Source organism: Miniopterus natalensis, chromosome 7 (assembly GCF_054644295.1).
Source record: "Miniopterus natalensis isolate mMinNat1 chromosome 7, mMinNat1.hap1, whole genome shotgun sequence".
Classification (NCBI taxonomy): Eukaryota; Metazoa; Chordata; class Mammalia; order Chiroptera; family Miniopteridae; genus Miniopterus; species Miniopterus natalensis.
In genome coordinates this window covers 36,276,128-36,300,204 of record NC_142087.1, presented here as the reverse complement: position 1 = coordinate 36,300,204, position 24,077 = coordinate 36,276,128, and the positions used below count along the sequence as shown (strand labels likewise).

Genomic DNA, 24,077 nt, shown 5'->3' with positions numbered 1-24,077 from the left:
GGGTGGAGAGAGAAAGAGGAGACTGTTAGACAGAGATGAATAAAGTAAGCTGTGTCTTGTAAGCTTCCCGTCGTCAGGTGCATCATCAACACGTTTCATGCGCTGAAGAACAGTCTAGACAGCGAGCTTCAGTAGCAACATGAAATTAGACATAGCTAGACACAAAATATACCTCACCAGCTCTAAAGTATTTTAGTCTGCACAGCTGCTCTGAATCTACTCAATGCCTATCAAGGTCGCTTGACATTAATCAGTCATAAGTCATGCCAATTGTTTCAAAAAATGTTATCACATATCCCACGTTTCTTTTCCCCCCACTCCCCCCACAGGTTGATAGTCATGGAAAGTTCAAGGTTGAAACTCTGAGTCAGATTATGGGCTTCTGCAAGGTGGCCAAGGGAAGCAGGGGGAGAAGGGCTGTCCTCCCGATGAGGCACCTGCCGCCGGCGCCCGCTCACCTGTAGATGGGGCTGTCTTCCTTGCTGGGGATGGCATTGAGGTCTGTGAGTTCCAGGAACCGGTCATGGAAATAGTGAAGGTGTAAAATGCACACCAGCAGAAAGGAGGTGGGGATGAATATGCGAGTGAATAGTTCAGCCACAGTGAACTGTTTTAAGCCGAGATCCTCAAGCCTGTAAAAAACAAAACAAAACAAAAAACAACAAAAACGAAAAACAAGACCGTTTCTTAGGCAATGAAGACACACTCTCTTCACTATAAATGGCATCACCGTCTTTCACCTTCGCCAGGTTTCCAGCGGTCCAATCTACCTGCTTTCACAGTGGTCAACAACAATCTTGATTTTGCCAAATTCAGTGGCTGCTTCTCTATCTTTGTTTAATTTTGCCCCTAGGCCTTCTTGAAACAATCCAGGTTTTTACACCCCCATACTGTCTGGGTTTCCCTCTCTGTCACTACCTCTTGCTTTTCTATTGGACCTCCAGATGCTGAAATCCCCCAGGGCTCAATGTTGAGTCTTTCTCAAGCTCAGTTTTCCCCTAGGAAATATCACCTTGTCCAGGGAATTTAAATACCACCTTTACATCAATGACTCAAATGTGCATTTAAAGCTCAGGCTTTTCCGCCTCATCAGAGTGGCTCAGTGGTTGAGCTTCAACCTATGAACCAGGAGGTCACGGTTCAATTCTGGTCACCTGTCCGGATTGCAATCCCCAATCTATGTCTCTCTCATCACTGATGTTTCTCTCTCTCTCTCCCTCTCCCTTCTCTCTGAAATCAATAAAAACATATTAAAAAAAAAAAAAAAAAGCTCAGGCTTTTCCTGTGTACTCTCACTCTCATACCACAGTGTCTACCCGAAGTTGGTTGTTTTATAGTTATTTCCTATTTAGTGTCTTAAAAACAGTATCCTTGATTTCCCTATTTTCCTCAGCCAAGCTGTTCTCCACCTCCTCTCTCTGCTGAAGTCTCCCCGGGTATAACAGTCTAACCTGTGCCAGGTTCCAGAGTCAGGAAGTCTTCCTTGATTCTTTTTTTGCCTCCAAATAACCTCATTCATCCACTTCTCCTTCACTGCCTGAACATCTCTTGAATCTGTGCACTTCTGTTGTCCATCCCTACAGCCACCTATTCTGGGTGAAGCCACCATATGTCTCACAGGTTCACTGCTATCGCTCTCCTTGTTTCTACTCTTGCCTCCTGACACATCACTTGCCAGTCAGGGGTGCTTTAAAGACTTAAAAATTGCACCAAGAATAAAACACCAACCACTACTACCAATAAGCCATGCACGTCCTGAGCACCTGGCTAAACTCTGCCACCTCTTCTCCGTCCACTCTCCACCCGCTTGCTCCCGGCAGGAGGGACTTCCTTCAGTCCTCGTAAGTGCCAGTCTCTGTCCTGCCTCAGGGCTTTTGCACTTGCCGTTCTCTGTGCTAGGAGAGCATCCAGGTCTCAACTCACACATTTTTCTAAAGACAAGCCCCTTCTTATCCTTCAGGTGGGATTTAAATGACACCTTCTTGGTGAAGCCTGTGCTGACCACACCATTTATGTTTGGTATCCCTCATTGTTCACTACCTCAGCCTGGTTTTTTTCCCCTTGGCAGACCTACCAAAATTTATAATTAATTTATTTGTACATTAAGTCTTTTTTTGGTTTGTCTCCTGTACTAGAATATAGACTGCAAAGGGCTTAGATTCTGTCTGTCTTGCTTCCTGTTAGAGCAGTGTCTGGCAGAGAACAGTGTCTGGCACAGAACAGTGTCTGGCACATGGAGGGCATTCAACAAATATTTGTTGAATAAATATTAAATATGTGTTAGTCTAGCTACTTGGTGATACTTTTCTTTTAATCTTTTCTCTTAGCCACCAAAGTATATTTACTCTATGCCTGATTCTGGTTGGATTTCTAAACTAATTCCAGATATTTAAAGAAGCAAATTAGAAAAGAATAGAGTACCATCTATTACATGCACAGGAAAAATCATTTCATAATCACTAGTCTATAAGCACTTAAATTTCTTTTCCTGTGGCATCAACTACTCTTTAAAATCTTAGCACAAGCTACATAGCTGCGGAGAAGCTGCTTCTTTATATCATGAGTCTATGAACCTACAGATGAACTGAAGAACTGAGCTCCAGTTTGCAAAACAGAAAACATGACTGGTTAAGTTTCACATGAAACTCACATTAGAAAATGTCATTTCACTAAAATGGAGCTAAAGGTTCACTTTCGGTCAATTTGCTTTTCAGTCATTATTTGCAGAGTCATTACTATGTGCCAAGATCAGGACTCTATTGAGAGAACACAAAATGACTGAGATATAAATCCTATTCTCAAGGAATTACAGACACTGATAACATTATGTTTTACTAAAACCTCCCATCAAAATGTCTTGAACAACATGCATTCAGGTCTGCATCCAGTTTGTCACTGATACATTCCACTGTACACCAAAACTGCTTACTTGTCTTTTTTCATTCCAGTCATGTTTTGCCACAGGCCTGGGAAGTTTTCAAACTGATATGTGTATATAAAGATAAGCACCAGCATAGTGTAAATAACCACAGACATCCAAAAATATTTCAGAATTTTCCGCCACCATTCATAGTGTACCTGTGGATCAGGCATTGAAAAACAAACAGGAAAAAAGTGAGTTATAGATAAACACACAAAAATATCTCACTTGTTCAACTAAGACAGGTGATGATATTCACAAATGCTTGAAAATAAAGCCTATTTGGTTTTTAGTTTCTGAGGCTCTGGTCCTCATAGCGTCGAATGGATCTGGATTGGAATCCCGGTACTACCAGAAGCTGCCAACTGTGTCTTCGGGCAAGTCGTTGGGCCAGACTAAGCTTTTGTTTCCTCCTCCGTAAATAACTACTTTGAGAGTTGTTAGGAGGATAAGATGATGTTTACAAGGCTCTTAGCATGAGCTCCAGCCTACAGGAGTCATTCAAGGGAAGGTACGGTAGATGCGGCCATCATTTTGCTTATTGCTCAGAGAAAGCTGCCTCAGTTTTGAAATTCAATGTGGTACTATATGATCAAAAATGTGAAACCGCAGATAGAAGACATCTTGCTACCATAATCTCATGGATATTCATTAAAGATCACCTCCCTGAATTTTCAATAGTATTTCAAAACTTTACTGATTTCAGTTGAGATGTTTTTAATCTCCACATGTAACATACTCCTATTTATTATAATTGCTTCCTGTGTTTTGTTGGTTGCCTGCAAGAATATTTTATTTCTTTTTTTTTTTTTAAGAATATTTTATTGTTGCACTTGCTTCTATCATTGAATTAAAACTTCTATCATCAGTCAAAACCAAATTTGTGGAGAAGCTAATTATCATATAACCTATAAATTCTCATTAGACATTGATGACAACTAAAGCAGTCAATGCACTACACAACTACACACATCTGTGTATATACACACCCACTGTTTTCTAATTTCAAAGTCTAAAACACAAGTGAACTGAATATCGTACATTCAGTTTAACAGCAATTCTTTAACTACTATTAAAATTAACCTAATTATACAGGCTTCTAATTTTTTTATCAAGAATTTTTGCAAAACTCATGCACTTTTACTTATTTATTTTTTACTTTTTAAGAACCTAAAAATTTAAAATAATGAACAAGCTGAAGACCGTCCCTTCCCAATTTAGAACTCTTCCTATGTGAAGTTTGAACCGCATGTCACTTCACAGGATCTGTTCAGGGGACCGTAATAACTTAGACTGTCATCCAAGGACGCCCGCATACATTCCTGGATGGGTGCGAGGTTGGAACACAGAGGGACTTGCTTACCCACCTGGTACAAGGCCACGCAGAACAGAAACAGCACCATGTAGATGATTTTATACATCACAATTTTACCCTCGAAGCTGACAAAGAAGAACATTCCTCCGCACACGTAGATCCAGTACTTGATGAACATGGCCACCACCAAATTGCCCAGCACTTTCATGATGTCCTGGCTGTCGTCCTCCGCTTCCTCCTCCTCTCTCGGGCCGGCCGGCTTCTCCTCCCTCCCTTCCTCTTCCCGTGCCCCTTCCTCTTCCTCCTGCGCGTCGGCCTCCCCTTCCGCTGGTGCGTCCTGCTCGGCATCTTCAAGACAAAAGGCTGCACTGTCACCCTCGCTGGCGCCCCGGCCGAAACCACGCTCCGACCGGGTGTCGCATGCGAGACACAGAGGCCCGCGTCCTATGAATCACTGCATGATTTGAATGACTTTAGGTTGTTCTAGTAAACAAGGCAGCATTTGTAACGAATCACAGTCGATTTTTAGAACCTTCAGGGGATACGTTTTAGAAGGAATAAATTTGGTAATATGTTATACTAATCTTTTTTTAACACCTATTGCATGTCCAAGAGCCACAACAGCTTTAAGCGCAACAGGTTCTAGAAAAATAAATAGGCGACAATGACGCAGATCAAAACTACGATGTCAGTTTTGAATTCTGACTGTTTGGTGGCTCTTCTAGGGTTACCTTAGAGACATCATTTAACTTCTTTCTTCTTCCCTTAAGTGGGAATCACTTTTGTGAGGCTCAAACGATACAGTATTTTCAAAAGCTCCTGTGAACTTCACGTGCACTCTAAATCTCCGCACTATATACACAATACTGTCATTATCCCCCCAAGCGCACGTTCAGCTTGCACCTGGTCTGCAGCATACTCGCTTTCCTGATGCACTTTAGGGGCCCTTTCTCTGTGATTCTGCTGAGCAAAAAAATCTCCAGTCACACACTATACACATTCATTTACCTTTTTCTTCAATTTCCTGAGCTTCGATTTTGACCTCAGATAAAAGAGCTTCCTTTTCTCGAAGAGCTTTTTGCTCAGTGAGGTGCTGCCTCAGCAGCAGCCAGAACGTAATGGTGAAAAGTATCTGAAAGCAGAGAATTAGGAAAGCAAGAATCAAGCCGCCATTTTGAGTGTAAATACATTTCAACAAATACCACATGCTCCCCACATTTCAGTGGGAGCTTGCTCAATAAGCCTTTCTGTTTGAGACAGTCAAGCACCCACTTGATTTCGACTGAAAGTCACTGGCTTTTAAATTCCCTTTCCTGGGGATGCTAGCATGCATGCCGAGCTCCAGGGTACATTCAGCAAGGTGCAAGGTGCAAGGCCCTGGGGAAGATGAGCCGGGCAGTCCAAAGGCCTTGAAGCAATATACATTATTTCTTATAGTTTCATATCTATTCATTTTGGAGTAGTAAATATCTGGAACTTATTTTTGTAAGTTTTTGTTTAGATATGATTGTTATGATTATTTTGTGGTTATAATGTTTCGTTTTCTTGTTTTCCTAGTCACTCACTTTTTTTTTTTTAATGTATTTTTCTCGATTTCAGAGAGAGGAAGGGAGAGAAAGAGAGAGAGATAGAAACATCAATGATGAGGGTCATTGATCAGCTGTCTCCTGCATGCTCCCTGCAACTTGGGCATGTGCCCTGACCAGGAATTGAAAAGAGATCTCCTGGATCATAGGTGAATCTTCAACCACTGAGCTACACCGGCCGGGCCCTGGGCACTTACCTTTGAGGCAAGCTCTCCTGGCTCTTTCTTTTCTAAAAATCCTGGGACCTTTTTAATTTCTGGAAGTTCAAAACTCCATATATACTGTAATATCAGCAACAGATTTGCATAGACAACCATGAAAGGAGAGCTGATCATAGCATATTTTCTTCTATTGCGAATCATCCAAAGAGTGCATGACCAAATCAACAGCACGAAAGTCAACCAGCTGTGATAGGTGATGCTCCACGCCTTGAGGGAGGAAGGGGGAAAAAGCGATGGTCAGTACAATGTGTAGTCGCCCACTCTGGTAAGTGAAAAGTTATCTACAAAGAAAAAGTCAGTAATATTCAAACTGGGGAGAGGAAAGAGTTGTGCTGATATCCTGGAGGGAGATCCCAACCTGTGGCACAGGGTGGGGAGAGAAGAAAAAGATTGATTCTGCTGAGAAGAACATCGCTTTGAAATTCCTGAAGGGAAAACAATTAAAGGCAGGGGAGTCTTCATTCCCTGCCCTTTCCCTCTAGCCCCAGAGGTTTTCATTTTTACCCTGCTTTGCAATATTAAAAGCAACTGTCAGTGCTTTTGCCCCTCTTTTACCGAACTAGCTTGGAGGCAGCAGTTATTTAAGAGTGCTGAGTGTGGCCCACGGCTGGGCTCAGAAATGGAAGCTGCGGGGTCACCAGGCCAAGCGTACTCCTGGCTTTGGAGATCACTCTCAGATAAGCCAAGAAGATACAAACTAGAAAATGTACACGAGGAAGCTGTGTGTTAGGCTTCTGCACACCCCAAACAACAAAGTCAAGTTAATTTAAAGACCCGTCTCAGCTTCTGTCCTGTCAAGGGTAGGACTAAAGAGCCCTCACTCCGTTTGGACGAATGATACATCTTCTTCCATCCACACTACACTTTTAAAGATTCAGAAATGTCTCTCAAAGCAGCACTCTGTGAATCAGGCTCACAGGTATTAACTTCAGGAACTCTATCACGTCTTATTGTGATCTCTGCTACAACATTTTTGAAAAACTCCTTTAAAAACATTTTCTAGATATGTTTGGGGCTAATTGTAATCAATCATATTCCTGAATATCATTAACTACCAAGAGTTATAAAGTCTGAAATGTTTACAAGTCTGTTTTCCTTCTCAGAAGGATAAAAGAAGTCGGCATAGAAGAAAGAAATATTTCCGCTCAGCAACCCGCAAACTTGTCCTAAAGCGTCGCTAGCTTTTTAAGTGGCAAATTATTTAAAACTGCTGGTTAAAACATATAGTATAGACTGAAAATTAAAATTGCTTTTATTAAAATTAAGTTAGTGACTGATTACTATGATCAGGTCTGAATTACTTTCATGAAAACATTATTTATTGGAAAGAGTGTTTACCTAAGTGTCGGTAATATATGTAACGTATTTGCATTCAATACTGTATTTAATGCATTTATCCCAAGATGAAATGCAGATGTGACTACCATTTGTGTGTGTGTGACCCAGGAAAATGAGCTTCATAGATGTTATCATTCCAGCAGATTCTTGTGTGGGAAGGTGAGAGTGAAAGACAGGGAAAGACAAATAATGAGAACTTTTTAAAACTTCTTTCCTCTTAAAGCCCAAGTTACATATGCCTCTCAGTTGTGGTACTTGAGAAGTAGACTCTGCATTATGTTGCTTCCTACGTTCAGTGTCTGGATTTCCTGAGAGTTTAGTATATCTGTGTCTTGTATTTTTGGAAATAATAAATATATTGCTCTAACTGAGTTGGCTCCTCAAGACTTCTCTTTCTGTCTGTGATTGAAAGTCTGCTGCAGTGGGGAGCTTCCACGGAAGCCAGGCACTTTGAAAACATTAATATTGTGGCTCACTAAATCAACAGAAATAGCACCAGATAAGGGCACGTCTTTAATGAAGGATGTGCTCTCTTGTGTTGTTTTTATAATACATTTTTTTCTACAAAATATGTATTCAAAATAATGTTAAAGCCCTATTTCTTTACAAAAAAGGACCAAGATAAACTGGCTTATTTTTAGAAAGAGTGGTAAAAAAATGTGTATACCCTTTTGAGTTTAAGATTCAGATTTGCAAGTTGCATTTATATGTTTGATATTTTAAAATCAAAATTTTGCTGTAGAGATTGATAAATAGAAAATATTGAAAAGTACCCCAAAGAGCACAGACTTAATATTATTTAGAGACTAGAATTTGCAATTGCCAAGAGAGCTATCTTTAATTTTGTGGAGCTTTCTGCTTTCCATCCCTCTCTCAGCTATTGCAGTGGCCCTTACTCAATGCTGAAGTCAGGAAACATCTGGGCTGAGTGCCTGAGGAAACTGTGTCTAGGTATTTTCCCTGCTAGAGTTATAGACTATTTTCATTTTTTATCATCAAAGATGTCCATGGGATCTCTCACCATTAACCATAAAATTTGGAAGAGTATTGTGTTAAATACGTGTAGGTCTCTCAAAAATATATTAGCTTTCCCCTCTGAGAGTTTGTTTTTAGGAGAGGTAGAAATTAGGCTTTCTCTTATCATCCATGTATAGGCCGAAAGACTGTTTTTGAAGCCGTGATACAAGAGATGAAGGATGAACCTAGAGGTGAGTAGAAAAACACATACACTGAACGCTCGCAGGGGGAAAAGCTCCTGGGAACTCTGGTTGCTTGATGTTCATATTGGTGAACGTTTACTGCAGCTAAGATGCAAAAAAGTCTCATTCACATCTAAGGTAAGACGTGAAGATAACCCTCACTCTCTGAAAGAAATAAAAGCAGTCTATGTTCATCCTGAACACCTTCAATATGACTTAGAATAACCACCCAACATGTCCTTTTAAGTGGCCAAAACAGGGACAGTCTCACTTGATAGGCTAATTTGGGAGTAATGTATTACTACTGAAAAGCAGGCTGAGTAGAAGAGGGCATGATTTTGAAATCTGTAATATAAAAATCCCAGGAAAAGGTAATATAACCAACGTTTTCTGCCAAGATGTCGGGAAGATGGCGGTATTTCTGCTGCGTGAGGGGGCTCTGCTCTCATACTTACCATCATAGCAATCAGGGCACAGATGTAACTCTGTTTCATAACAAACTGGAACACAGAGACCATGGCGTGAACTTTCACACTTGTTTTTTCCTCATGGCTCCTTTCCTCTTCAAATTCGCCTTTCTCATCTTCTTCTTCCTCTTTCTTTTCTAGATAGACAAATACTTTATATAACCATTCGTGCCAACACAGCGGATGAATTTTGTACAAATGTCCCAAGCAACACAGCTCATGTATGGCCTCAGCACCGTCTTTTCTTCAAGACTGCAGAGATGATTTCCGATTGACGAAGGCCTTAGAATCCAAACCGAACCATGAAGTTCTGCTCGGTAGGTGTAATGGGACCCAGCACCCAGGAATTATAGGAAGAAACGTTCGATTTGAGAGAGTGGAGGGAAGCTGCTGAGGCGGTCGCTAATGATCCCCACCTCCTGGTGTTCGTGTCCTGGGCAACCCCTCTCCTGACCGTGGGCGGGACCTTGGATGGGCTTCTAAAGAACGGAATACTTGAGAAGGGGTGGGATACTCTTCCAAGATTGGGTGAAGACTGGGGCTCCCGCCTTGAACCCTTTCTCTCATTCTCTCACTGGTTCTGGGAGAAGCCATCACCCATGCTGTACGCTGCCCTATGGAGGCGCCCAGGCTGCAAGGAATTGATGTGTCTGGCCAGCAGTCAGCAAAGGCTTAAGGTCAGCTGGTGGCCATTGAGTGGTCATGGAAGCAGACTGTCCGCAGGCGAGCCCTCGGATGGGACCGCAGGCTTGGCCAGCAGCTGGACTTCAGCCTCATGAGAGAGAATATCAGCCTAGTCACAGCCAATTCCTTGCCCACAAAAACAGTGTGACATTCAATGTTGCTCTAAACCACTACATTTGTTACTCAGTAATAGATAACTAATACAAAGAGTATATGGAGTATGGGTGCAGAAAAGGTGCAGAAAATCAACCAACCAACCTATCAACCAACCACTTTGCCAGAGTGAAGATGCTGGCCCACAGTCTCCTTTTAGGCCATGCTGAGGTGGAAAAGTCATACTGAGGATGGAAAGATCAGGCCAAAGCAAGAGAGAAAGTGTGGAGGGCTGAGTCGAAGAGACCAGCAATAGGAAGGTACCGGCAGAGGTGTGAAGGATTTCTCCTCAAGATCCTCCTACAGTCGTCAGGAAAGCTATTTTGATTTCACATAGGAGGTAATGAGTGACACATTTAAGCACAATGTCCTTTCTGTATTTCTTAAATAGGCTACATCCCATCCAGGGAGTTACTTAGCACCATGAAGAAGATACATAAAATCACTGAAAAACCAGTGGCCATGAAGGCTTAGAAGTGAGTCTCTAAGGGAGGCTGTGGCATTTCTTCCTACAGAAGCCCACTGCTTCCCATCCCTCCAGTGCTGGGGTGGGGTGGGCCTGGGGTTTATTGGGGGAATCCACGAAGTGGAGACAGTGATGAAAAAAACTAAATTTGATGGCTTTTACAACTAGTGGCATGCTACTTCTCTGGTGATAACATGTTTTACATATATAGATTTAAATAAAAAAATAACTTTCCAGCTTTTGTTTTACTTTCTAAAGTTCAATGATTTCAGTGTGTGTGGGTTTGCCTTGTCAGCAGTCAGAATTCCGTTCATTTCTATTCATGTTACGTAATATGTACATGGAAGGCTATTTGGCTCCGACCTCTACGTCTCAAACTTTAGAAGTCACAGATGCTGGTTCTTGGGCCTGCCCTTTGTGATTCTAATGCCAAAGGTCTGAAGACCACACACTGGAAAGTGGTGTATTTCCTGACACATTCAGTAAGTGAAAACCTTCATTTAAGCCCTAGTTGCAAACTGAAACATATGCATGTAGGAAGCAGAAATGGGCAACTAACCAGTAGAGTCTGGAGCTCTGCAGAGATTGCAGATGCCAACTGGGGCTGGGTGTGTGTGGGGAGGGTTCGGGTGGGGTGGAAGAACTGAACTTGATCTGACCTTGCTGAAGAATGCTGGATAACGTTATACTAACCATTTGTACTGCTAAGTAGATGCGCTGTCAGAGGCAACTGCAGTAAGTACTGATAAAGAACCATGAAGAACAGTGCATTAGAAGCGCCTGATAAAGAATTACAGCAGAAAAGGGCTTGAGCGTCAGCTCCATGTACTGATAATACAGACTGGATGGTTGTTGGTTGTTTACTAAATGTAGGATAATGTATAACAACTCTAGCTTTAATTCCATAAAAATAGAGAGAAAAATCCACTATAATTTTGTAGCCACTTTGCTGCTACCTGCATGCATTCTGCTTTTCCCTCTTTGACAGTAAACAGAGCTAATTCTGTCTTCATGGACTGGTGATTGGCGTGGTCTCCAAAAGGGCAATGACCACAGTGGTGGAGTCAACTGCCGCCTTGCAGAAATGAGGGACTGGTTTGCCAGATATTTTTATTCTTCAAGGGATTCCGGAAATTTCCTTTCTAGGTTAGAGCTGCTGTTTTTAAAATGTTGGTTACTATTTAATCTTTTTAAAGAAAATACTATGTAGGCCAAAAAAAAAACAAGTCCGAGGACAAGATCTCCTCCACCCCAGGCTACCAATTTGTCATCTTTAGTAACAGTCTGCTTTCCTTTAACATAACAAACTGAGAAAAAATGGGGAGGGGAGAGGCTGTGTACAAGTTTTGACCCTCTCCTCTTTTTAATAGACAAAAAGAACTCTTTCTGAAAACATCCATCCATTAGCCTGCAAAACTACTGACCATGACTACATTATTAAATGATGGAAAGACTAGGACATACCTATATACAAGTTGACATCCTTACAATCATTTTTTACCTTTTATTTTTCAAATTTTGCCCTGATTATGCCTCTTACTTTGATAGAACACACATAACAATATGTTGGGGTAGAATATAGGGAGAAGGTAAAGAACTGAGCTTAATTATACTGACTGTGGAAGACAAGACTTGTTAGAGAAAAAAGAAGAAGAAAGAACCAAATCTAGTGAACAATAAACAAAAGACAGAGATGCCAGGCTGAGTTTATACCTGAGGGAAACTAAAACCCTGGGCAAGACCGAACCCTGCAGAGCTGGCTGCTCACCTATGGAGTCATCCGAGGGCTCCCACCGGTACTGCGGGGTGGAGTACAGCTCTCCTTTGGCGGGGCCATTCTCCATGGGAAGGCTGGGGTGGATCGTGTGGTAATCCACAGGGTTGCCATTCACGGTCACCAGCAGGCCCTGGTGGGGAGTGAGGGGCAAAGGCACACCTGTGAGAGCAGCTGCTGTTTTCAGTACGCACATCCCGCCTCCCTCCCTTACAGTAAGGTTTAACTCAACAGTGAAGAGCTGATCGAAAGCTGAGCAACTTAGTCAACTATCCACGTTAGCAAGATGACATTTTGTCTGTTTCCGTCCCAAACCTATTCTCCAAAGACAGATCTCAATAAAATGCAAATCTGATCTTGTCCCATCTCTGCTAAACACCATGCAATGCACCTCTGTTCTCAGTATAAAGTGTGAACTCGGGAAAAGGCTGGCTGAGGCTTCATGACTTGGCCCAATCTTGCCAGTCTCTGCTCTTGTGGCTGTCATCCTCCCCGCCAGCCCTCCAGCTCTACCTTTTCCAGGCCCTGCCCAGGAGCAGTGCTGCCCCGGCCCCTCCCTGTCCTGCTCCACAGCCCAAGGGGCTCTGCACAGGATTAATGCAACAGGTTTCAGCTTAGACGGCACCCCTTCTGGGCATCTCTGCCTGATGCTGCCAGCTTGTAATTCCCTTATTGCCGCGCATCGTACTCTAAGTGCGATTTCTTGTTTCTTTCTTTTCCTCTGTTTCTTTGGCTTTGCAATTTCAAAGATATACATATAAACATACACATGCACATACACGTATGTGTGTGTGTCCATGGACCTGTAAGAGTTCCTATTCAAATTATGTAACAGGCACATCTGCATAGCGAAATGCTTTTTAAAAACCCCCCAATATGGCTTTTTAAAAGTTTAAATACATTCTGTATGGCTATACTGGAGTTCATGAGTCAGTGTTTTAATAGCAATAAATCAGATATAATTTCTACAAAATATTTATTCAAAAACTTATAGAAATTTTATAGATCATTAAAATATACTCAAAGGAGCTAATCCCATTTATGTCACTTTTACACCCCTTATGCACGCATAAATAATAAGTCTAAGGATATACTAACATCAGATGGTTTGTAGTCATCTTGGGTCATGGATAAAAGCTGCAAAAAGCAATGCAGGACAGCATGTTAATATATAAGCTGAAAGCACTGTAATGTTTATATATGTAAATATCTATAAAGTTTTACTATACATATATCCATTCTCTTAAACCAGCTCGATGCTAGTATGTTAAAATCGCCATGCAAAATATAAAGGGACAAATAATTGGATGTTGCTGTTTATTATAACATTGCCCAGCTTCTGATGTTAACTTTTAATTATAACAGTAAATAAGTAGGGGTAAACTACATCACTACAAAAGTTGATTACATTTTTCAAGTGTTTTGTTCTAATAGATTAAACTGCTTGATTTTATGTTCCTAGAACCCTCTGAGACATCTGCAGAATTCTGAGTGTTCACTTTTCAAGAAATAGAAGTTCCATAATAAAGAAAATATATTTGTTGCGTGGTTGGAGATTAAGATTTTCATGTTGTCTACAACAAAAGAATTATCATATGACTATATTTTTTAACTATTTTAGTGCCAGGTGCTTTGGGCTCCCCCTAAATAATAAGCATTTGTTGTGCCAATGCAAAGGGGTTCCCCAGATCTTTTAAGTCAGGACTCAGTTACATTTTTACAAATCACCGGAGGTCCCAAAGTGTTTTTTATTTATGTGGCTCCTATCTATCAATCATGTTAGAAATTAAAACTGAGGCACTTAAAAATACTTATCTATTAGTTCATTAAAAATTAAATGACCATTATATGCTAACATAAATGTTATTCAAATAGCTATATTTTAAAAACAGCGAAAAGAGTGGCATTGTTTTACGCTTTTGTGTATCTTTTTAATGTCTGACTTAAAAGGCGGCAAATCTGTTTCTGCATTCAATCTGTTGTGATACGTTGTTTTGGTTGAAGTACGTGAGGAAAATCTGGTTCACTGAGATACGCAGTTGGAAAAGGAAGAAGTATTTCAATAGTCTATCCAGGTAATTGTGGATAGTTCCCTTTGCTACTACATCAAACTCAGAAAGTGGCAGGAACTTGAAGGTTAGTTGCAATGTGAAATCTGAAACCAGATCAAACTTTAGTTTGTTGCATCAAAATCCACTGATATACGGGCACACTTGGAGATACTGCGGGTTTGGCTCCAGACCACCGCAATAAAGTGAGTATTGACATAATGCCAGTCATCATCTTTTTTGCTGGCAGAGAGTGTGCCAGCAAAATTTGCAAAAAACACATCTGTGAAGTGCAGTCAAGCGAAGCACAATAAGGTGAGGTACGTCCATATCTTGCACCTTGCATGGACCTTTTACCCACACATCAGAATATCATGTGTTGGTGATTTGCTTCAGTGAGTCATGCAGGCCTAACAAGTATACTGACATATTTCATTACACAGTATTTAAGACAGCACACTGGTGTTAACATCACCACTGATTTAATCAGAAAAGTCCTTAAGTATTGGGAAGTTTTCAAGCTCTCAGTAGTGGATACAAGTTTTCCAATATGTGAATTTTCACTCAAAAGTTCAAATTTTATCATTAGCAACAAATGTCATGAGTGGATGCCTTAAAAAGATAGGCTCACTACATTTATTTTCTAATAACTATCTGCCATATATCCACATCTGGGTAACCACAATCTCTCTATCAACTGCTCTTTCAAGTAAACCTGGTGTTAGGTAGAAAACGGCTAATTTAGCCCACACTTCCAACTACTGGTCAGATGCTTTTCATGGACACAGTTGTCAGACTCTAGTATGTGGCACTTTGTACGGACTCCCCATTTTGTCACACAGAATATTAAAAGGATATGTGCTCTAAGGTTTAAATTTAAGAAAATTAATAACAAGCCCTGGTTCATCAAGGATATACTTAAGTGGAACTGGCCTTTCTACTTTGTTTACTGCAAGTGTGTGGTGGTGGAGAGTTGACCATGGATGTCAGGGTTTGTGCCATTGCCTTGGTTTGTGCTTCTGTACCATCAGAGAACATCTTAGCCTAACAAAAGGTAAATATTTTACCAATAATTCCAAAAACAGTTTTGAACTTGTGGATTGCTATAAGCTTGTGGATTGCTACAAGGGTCTCAGGAATTCCCAGAGGTGCACAGACCTCACTTTGGAAACTGCTGTGCTATCTTTTATTGATATCATCATTTAGTGAAATGGATGGGATCATCTGAAATACAGTGTAGTGAGAGAGAAAAGGCCCCCTGCAAATCTGCAGACATCTTAGGGCACCACCTCTACTCCACATTGCTGTCAGCTCCCTAAGGCAGGGTTTTCATTGCTCCACCCTCTCTCAGCACGGGACTGCCAGAATGCATTAGATCATGTGTCTTAGAGAAAGTCACCTAACACCAAATAAATTGGAGAATCTGCTCCTCAATTCTCTAACATGCTCCGAAGCAAAATGCTGACCCCATCCAAGAAATGTAAGATTGTCCTTGGAACATTGCAAATGGAACGTCTTAACAAGTCAGTATGGCACAGATTGAGTTCACAGGGTTACTATATGATCAAAACGTTATATGAATTACCCAGACCTGACTCACTTTTCCTTGTCAAGCCTTACTGTTGCTTCAAAGCAGTAAAAGACACTTAATTGTATTCACAGAAATTGTTTTGATCTTCTCTAAGTGGTTTCTTGGGGTATTATTGTGGCTGGCTACCTAACAGAGTGAAAATATTATCTGTAATGTATTTCTACACTGAGACTTCCACCACCCAGTGCTCACAGGTTACTTTGTTATTTTTTGTTTGTTTTAAATACAAAATTATTTGTAAAGAACTAGAACACTCTTTCTCTTGAAGATTAATAGACTTCAGTGGAAAGCACGGAAATCCGAAATGGTGTCTGGTGGAGCATGGTGGAGCCACGGTATGTCCTTTGGAAGCTGGGTTCCCCTCTTGAATAGAGCTCGGTACCAGGACTCCAAAATCAAACCATTTCCATAAACTGAGCAGTTTGAGTTTGCGTATGATATTATATGATGCGCAGTCAGTAATATATTATGAAGTTAGCAAAATAAAGTAGGAAATGGAAATTCCGTTCTGGGTGTCTTACTTTTCTCTCGTCGGTTGGGTAATGGCTCGCATACCACAAGCTTCGCCTCCTCTCAGCTGTTATCTGGACGGGGCTACAGGCCAGGGCTCTCTCCTCTTCCTTGGTCCTCTCGTCCTGCACCTGAGACACAGAAGAACTCACAGGCCCAGCCCTGCTTCCTGGAGCAGTTCCCTCAACAACCTGGGTGACCGGTAAAACTTTTCATCTTTGCTTCCATATGATTCTTTTTCAAATTAATATATACACTATATGAGATCTTATCAACACACTTTAAAACATGACAAAAATGCTGCCATTTAAATGCTAAGCTCATCAATATTAAATGTTCCTGACTGCTATTAAGCCGCATAAATTATAGGAATATGCTCTCATGTTAAATATCCACAGCCTCTCAATGTGTGTTCTAAACACTAGAAAGCAGCTAAGCAAATGCTTCTTAGAGGAAGAGCTTTCAAAAAAAGGTGCACAGTTAACTATGTATCCCAGCCACGGACAATCTTTAATTAAGAAGAAATTTATTAAAGGCAAAATCATCTAGAGCTTACACACAATATTAAGCAAGAATATATCTTATGCACAAAACTGTGGCCTTGCCTAATAAGACATTGGCCTAGATTAGACAATTGGTCTGGGAGAGATGAAAAAGAGAGGGACAGAATGCATTCGGGTGATTTAGTTTGGTTTCTCAACAAAGATGGCCAAATAAAAAGGTCACTAACACACCAGCGATACTGGAGCAGAGGGAGGGGACACAGCCTTAGTGCCCGTTCCTGGGCTCCAGCGTGCCAGCGAACAGCACCCATGGAAACTGACACACCGCGTGGGAACTGACGTTCGCCAGGTGGGAGCCCACGCATTACATTCAGGTTTTGACACCTGCTTCTCTCTCTCTTTCAAACACGTGTTCGAGACTTTTACCTCAGAACTAACATTTGCTGGCTGGTATTTTTCACGAAATGTGTCCGGTGGTCCGGAATCGGGATATAATCGGCCACCTGTGTGCCATCGTTGCCTCAATGAGCCACGCCCCGCCTGCCACTGCGTTCGCAGTACTGCCACGAACGGTGTGGGCTGTGGCTCACACTGTCCTCCTAGCTGCCTTCCCCTGTCCCCAGGCGCCTTGCGGCTAAGGAGGCCCAAGCTCTCACCCGCCCGAGGGGCTTTAACAGCCTTCACCTCTGTGACAGCAGGACAGCCGCACACACAGTGCCTGCCACTCTGCCAGCCTGCCTGAGAAATCGGACAAAGCTAAGGGCGCGTAAGAACTCCTGCTAACTCGAAATCCTTCCAGTCACGTCCAGCGGCTGTGAAACGCTGTCCGGGAACAGCCCCATGACGCACTTCCGTTCCTCTTGCACACGCTTTTACTCGTGCGTATGCCCATAGCCACACCCCTGTGTGGTCTGTGGCAGAAGCAGACACCACAAGCAATAGACACCTTGGAGGACTTTGCTGGCCCACTCAATTTCAGAAGGGAATTGGATAAACACGTCACGGACGATAAGTTGGATTTCCTACGAGCCCAGGAAGCATTTTGTTACTACACAACTGCCATCAGCGGCCCAAGGAAAGGGGTACACGGGAACCCTGTGAACGAGACGGCCTCCGTGGCCCCCGGCCCAGGGCCTGTCCGAACAATGGAGAGGAGGTGTCACCGGGAGGGAGAATAGGACAGAACTCCCCGTCTCGGGGGGCACTTTTGCCAGGGAACAATGGACACACGCGTGTGACCCAGCGCCGTCGACTACCTGCCCCAGATCCCAGTTACTTCTCTTGTCTCTTTCTCTTGTAGGATGTGCGGTTCCTCCGTGTGGGCGTCTTGGCTGTGGGCTGATGCTCTATCCCCACCCCAGGTTTGTGTCTCAGACAGCTGGCTTTCCGTACACAGGGTGCCCCCCAAAAATGTACACACACTTGGAATAATTATAAAGGCAGTGTTGGTTAAAACACATTCAGCCCCGGCCGGTTTGGCTCGGTAGTCAGAGCGTTGGCCCGCAGGCTGAAGCGTCCTGGGTTCGATTCTGGCCAAGGGCATGTACCTGGGTTGCAGGTTCGATCCCCAGCCCTAGTCGGGGCCCGTGGGGGAGGCAACCTATCAATATGTATGTCTCTCTCTCCCTTCCACTCTCTCTGAAAGCAATGGAAAAAATATCCCTCGGGTGCAAATTAAAAACAACAAGAACACTTCATTTTCAAAATGTAAATAGAAATCAGCAGTTAAAGCGTGTATACATTTTTTTTGGACACCCTGTATATTTGTTGACTAGCTGGCTGGCTGGCTGGCTGGCTGGCTGGCTGACTGACTGAATGAATGAATGAATGAATGAATAAGTGGATTAGTCTGTGGGCCTGAAGACAGAAAAGGGGAAAGTAGGCAACCAGGGCCCCAAGGTAGACAGGATACTAGAGGAGGCGTGGCTGGATCGCAGAGACCAGCCCAGCCCCGCTCGTTGGAACTTGCTTCTGACCTGTGGACCCTTCCCCGGCAGGTCATGGATGAAAGGTGTGGCAACCTGTCTGTGCTACTTGCCTGCCTCAGGTACCAACAAGCTGCCTATGACTGAGCTTTTTTTTTTTTTTTTTTTAAAGTAATATTTTATCTACCATAAAAATGTATAACTTCTACAAAACCCACAGACAGTCAAAAGACAGTCTGGTAAATCCAAGATTTATAAAAACTCTGCGTAAAATCCATGGTTATTTGAATAAAGAGAAAACGTTTATACAAGTAGCACTTTAAAACATAACTTTTTTCCACCATCTATCACACATTAACATACTCACACTAATTGAAACTACGATAAAGCCAGTGCCTGAAACAGCAGTGTATCATTTCCTAAGTGGATTTTCCCTCACATTTACGGTATAATGCAGCTGTCAATACTGCACAAGTACAACAAAGCAATGTTTAATTACTTTTAAACAAAGATAAAGGGGTTTTTCTCCCTCAGAACATGTTTTAACCATCAAAACAACTGAGCTTCTTACACTGAAGTCCTATCATGCCATTAGTGCTTAGAGGTAGGTTAGAGGCCTGAGAAATTTGGAAAACTCCAATCACGGAGATAACAGGGTATATAGTCAGTGAGACCCTAGCTTTCTTGTCAAACACTAGTTTGAATCTGATTTCTACTGTTCAGTGAGTACGTGATTTCAGACCACTTTACCACTCTCACCTCATTTTCCTCATCTCTAAGATGGGTACAATACCTACTCTGCAGAGTAGCTGGTGGATTGAAAAAGATGAAGCATGTAAACAGCCTGGCACTTAGTAAGTGCTCAGTAAAAACGAGTCTTCCCTTCTCAGCACCTATCATTCTTAGCAGCACATGCTGATGTTATCAAAGGGTAGCTAGCCTTTGTTCTGATAGCATTTGTACTTGGTACAGTTTGTAGAATCAAAAAACACTATAAGCAGGACACTATAGTTATTTGGGAATACAGTATTGATTAGTGAGCAGTTAACAGGAATGAACCATTTCACCTGGAGTTTTCCAGGTTACTTTGCAGACAAAATCACAAAAACCTTTGATCCTTACAAGGGGTTCCTGTAGCCAAATGCGGATCAGCGTGGCCAGCGTGTAGTACATCACCAGCAGCAGGATGGGGTTGGCATGGTGGTACCATGACAGGTCTGGGTTTGCTATGATCTTCCATGTGCTGGAACAGTCTGTTTGAATTACTGATTTGATACCAAACAACCTGTTAAAAAATAAACAAAAATGTTTTTAAAATATAATAAAGATCTGTGTCCCTAACACAGAATGTATTGTTTTTAATACATTCATGAGCTCTTCCTAGGTTAATCCATTTTATTCTAGATATTTCATTACTCTTCTGTACATATAACTACATCTTTAAATAACATATACATTAATATATAATGTATAATGTATAATATATAATATATAATATATATATCCTTACATCATATGTGTGTTAGTATGTGTGTGTGTCTATAAATGATGCCAATATTAGCCAGATGATCTTTACATTGGTTCAAAAATCTAATACTAAATCCTTGCACACCTATTAGAAATTTACATTTTAGTTGTCAGGTAAGTAGTAACATGTTACTAAATCCAGGTAAATGAGCACATATTTTGTCTTTGGTAGGATTTAGTATTAGCTATTCAGTTAGTGTTGATATTATCGGGCAAATGTTGAAATTGGAAACAGTTCTATGGCTCAGCCATAAAAGCCAGATATTGTATACTATAGTACTACAGTTTCTGTTAGATATTTCTCTGTCTAATTTTATTTATGGGCAATTTGATTCCTTTACTTTGACATATAATTGATTATTTACTTTGAGATATAGTTTTATGAGGCATTTTAAATTCTGAAAATTTTAATGTTCCTTCTACTATATAATTAGAATGTATCTAATATATAATGAGTCAATATGTAAAATATGATTCATTTAGAAATTCATTCTATATGATTTTTTTCTAAGAAAGGACTCTACTAAATGAATAAGACTTTTATATGTTGAGTATCACGTCTATCACTCATATCTCTTCTACGTGAAATTCCTCTGATTTTTATGTTACATCCTTCATTCAGTTGTAAGATCTTCCAAGTCCCTCACTTGTAAAACTTTTCAAGTTTATTGTTGTTTTCTATCACACGACAAGTACAGTACTGGTGAATTTCTGAATATAAATTTTAAAGTAAGCTACATAGAAATTAAACTTTAATTTTATCAGAAAAAATAAGTTCTACTAGAACTTGCCCTTATTATAGGTCTTTTCTTCTAGGTCCAGCAGATTTTTTTGTACTTAGCATTAGGAAGGAAAAAAGTGCCTGATAACAAGAGAGTTATGTCCCACTTAAAATAGTGGGACATTCTGAATATTTTTCTACAGTCCTAGATTAAGAAGTAAATTTCTTGTATAAAGTATATGGAGCCAAGAGCTTTCAGATTCAGAATTAGATGATCTGAATGGTCTTTGGATTAATCTAAGCAATATGTTTCAGGGCCAAATCCTCCCTCTTTTCACCCCACACCTGGTGTATACTCTAGAAATAACCTCACCAATTGTTAGTTTAAAAACACATGTTTTGACCTTATCAGAAAGTTAGTAACTTCTCGCCTCGGTTTGGAACCTCAAGACTCTGCTTACAAAAACATTTATGCAAATCCTTTGTCTGGAGAACTTATTAGTTTACTCTTTCCCTAAACCAAAAGTTTCCCTTGCAAATACATCTTTAGCCCTGGCTGATATTCCTCTCTCATCCTGTTTTCACTGCTTTTCTCCAGAGCTCTTTACCTTCCTGTGCGGTAGGAAAGCAGTATAGGGGGTGATTCAGAGTATGGGTTTTAGGGTCAAATTTGAGTTCAAACTCTGGCTTTGCCACTCCTATCATATGACTTGGGGTAAATCACTTAACTTATCTACACCTCTGTTTTCTTAGTTTTGAAATGGGGATAACAGAACCTACCTTATAAATTTGCTGGGAGCATTCCATGCATTAGAACTTGATGCTGGGAAGTATTCAATAAACCTTAACTATGATGACAATGAACCCAGCCACGCTATATAAAGCAGGTGCCTCATTTGCCTTTCCCACTTCCTCACAGGGTCACAGAGCCTTCTTGGGAAAACACAACAAACAGTGACTGAGTCCTCTCCAGTGCCAGGCACTTTACATCCACAATCTGTTTTAGCACCTCACGGATTCCATTAGGTAGATATTATTCAACCACCCACAGGAGGAAGAAGCCAAAACTCCAGCCTCACAATGAGTGAGCCAGGCAAGTGGGAAGCCGTGTCTGTCTGAAGCCCAAGGTCCTTCCCTTCAAGAAGCCACGCTGCCAACAAAAGGCCAAGTGCCTGGAACAGGCACAGCAGACTTTTCCTTCTCGCTTGAGCGAGAAGCACCCAGTTCCCTTTTCTCACACCCTCCTCTGCCTCTTTCACTTTTACAGGCACATTATTATAGAATCTCCTAGGATGAAGGCCGCACAAATGACCTCAGTCTCTTTGGTAAGGAGGTGGAAGCCACAGGATGAGAAATAGATGTTCCAAATTTAGAATATTGAGCAAGAAGCCACTGGAGTGCTTTAGTCAAATATAAAAACCAATCTTTCTATAAAGACAGAGAAACTTTCCAGATATCTGTTCTATATTTTCCCAACATTCTTTACATCATCAATTCATTTAAAAATGTACATAATGTTATAATGGAAATATGCCTATGAAAAAACTACACAGTAAAACTCATAACCAAGTTGATACATTGATTATTTACATTTCTAGTAATTCTCACTAAATCCCAGTTCTGACAAGCAGCATTTTAGCAAATGCTTGATTACCAAGTCCAATAGAAATTTTCATATTAGTTTCCTTTATGGAAATACATTCACTTACCCTGATAGTATAATGAATACCATTGTCAGACACTGAAATAAATGAGTCAAAATAAGCCAATGCCACTTATGCTTCAATTTCCTTCCTATATAAACATAAAAGAAAGCTTCTGCTTTTGTAAGCACTTTGAAAGAGTCTCTGAGTTACTGGATTACAATAACAAATTCCCATAAAATGGAATAAAATAACTCATAAAATGAGGAAAATCACTCCCCTCATTTCCAAATTTAAGTGTCCTGAATTATACTTACCCCCCCCCATTGATTAAATTAATCCTGGAATTTATAATGCTAAATATCAATAATGAGTAATAAAGCTGCTACCATATCAGCAACCAATCAGAAGCCTACTGACTCACTTACTTTAGGGCTTGGAGATCTATTTCAAATCACAAATATTTTTGAGCAGAAAAATATCTTGGCAATCACTGACCTCTACCCCTCCACTCAGATCTCCACCCAATAACCTGCCCCCTTTCTGGCCCAGATATGACTTGCTCAAGGTCACATATTAGATTGAATAAAAGAGCTAGATCTAGAAAAAAAAAGACTCTTGAAAACAGCCATCAATCCATTGGTAATTCCACTACTTTGTCTCTAATGACTAGATTGAGGTAACGAGGCATATGATATATATAAAGCAATACCACAGAATGTGGCACATAATAGCTGCTCAAGAAGTTCTGGCTACTATTAATATTGTTATTACTCTTAAGTATAACATGAACTTGGTTTATGCCAGGGTCACAGCTCTATTTATAGCACCATATTGATGTTGCTGGAAAATAAAAATAGATAAATGTCCTCTTTAAGGTAGACTAGAACCACAAACTCCCTCAAGAAGAAACTGGGTGGTGATATTTGGCACGGGTTGGGAGAGTTTGGGTGAGGTGGTAGGAAGGGTGTGCAAAATTTACAACACTGTGTTATTAATATTAGGTTATTTATCAAGAAAAATCTATTTCTTTCATCTTGGTAATATGATCAAAGAAAGGAGAAGAGGACCACTAAGGATACTCACTCATAGACTGGTTTGTGCAAAACAGACAGTCCTCTGTGTGTATTGCCCTGACACACTCATAACCTGCATGCTAGTTTCTTGTATTAAACAAAGAAATGCTCTTGGCACAGAAACGGCTCACAGCTACTTTCCAATCCAAGAAGAGTGTGAACGGGGCGAGGGGGATGTGCAGTCGAGTTTTGGATAGGAACAGGACATAGGAATCATTGCTTCTGGTGCGCTTGATTTCAACAGTCTTCACTAACTTTGTTTTTAGGATTTCCCAAAGTCTAGAATAGGGATCGTCTGTGGATCCAGTGATCCTCAAGAAGAAAAAGAAACCCTCTCTAAGGGGGCAACCCAAAATGTCCTGGGGTCACTTTTTCAGACGGCACCCCTCTTGCCTGCTCCCACCCCCACC

General features: G+C 41.1%; 1 protein-coding gene across 3 annotated transcripts in view; it reads right to left on the bottom strand.

Moving 5' to 3' along the window:
* Positions 1-24,077, bottom strand: part of PIEZO2 (piezo type mechanosensitive ion channel component 2) — a 324,107-nt gene that overhangs the window by 81,330 nt on the left and 218,700 nt on the right. For all 3 annotated transcript variants that reach the window (XM_087818935.1, XM_087818934.1, XM_087818936.1), the window contains exons 8-17: positions 19,823-19,985; positions 16,284-16,403; positions 13,222-13,260; positions 12,118-12,256; positions 9,035-9,183; positions 6,019-6,249; positions 5,244-5,367; positions 4,288-4,583; positions 2,930-3,078; positions 459-632 (exon numbers count right to left, since the gene is read on the bottom strand). In XM_087818935.1, the coding sequence (XP_087675061.1) occupies positions 459-632; positions 2,930-3,078; positions 4,288-4,583; positions 5,244-5,367; positions 6,019-6,249; positions 9,035-9,183; positions 12,118-12,256; positions 13,222-13,260; positions 16,284-16,403; positions 19,823-19,985 (1,584 nt within the window). The remainder of the gene's footprint in view (positions 1-458; positions 633-2,929; positions 3,079-4,287; positions 4,584-5,243; positions 5,368-6,018; positions 6,250-9,034; positions 9,184-12,117; positions 12,257-13,221; positions 13,261-16,283; positions 16,404-19,822; positions 19,986-24,077) is intronic.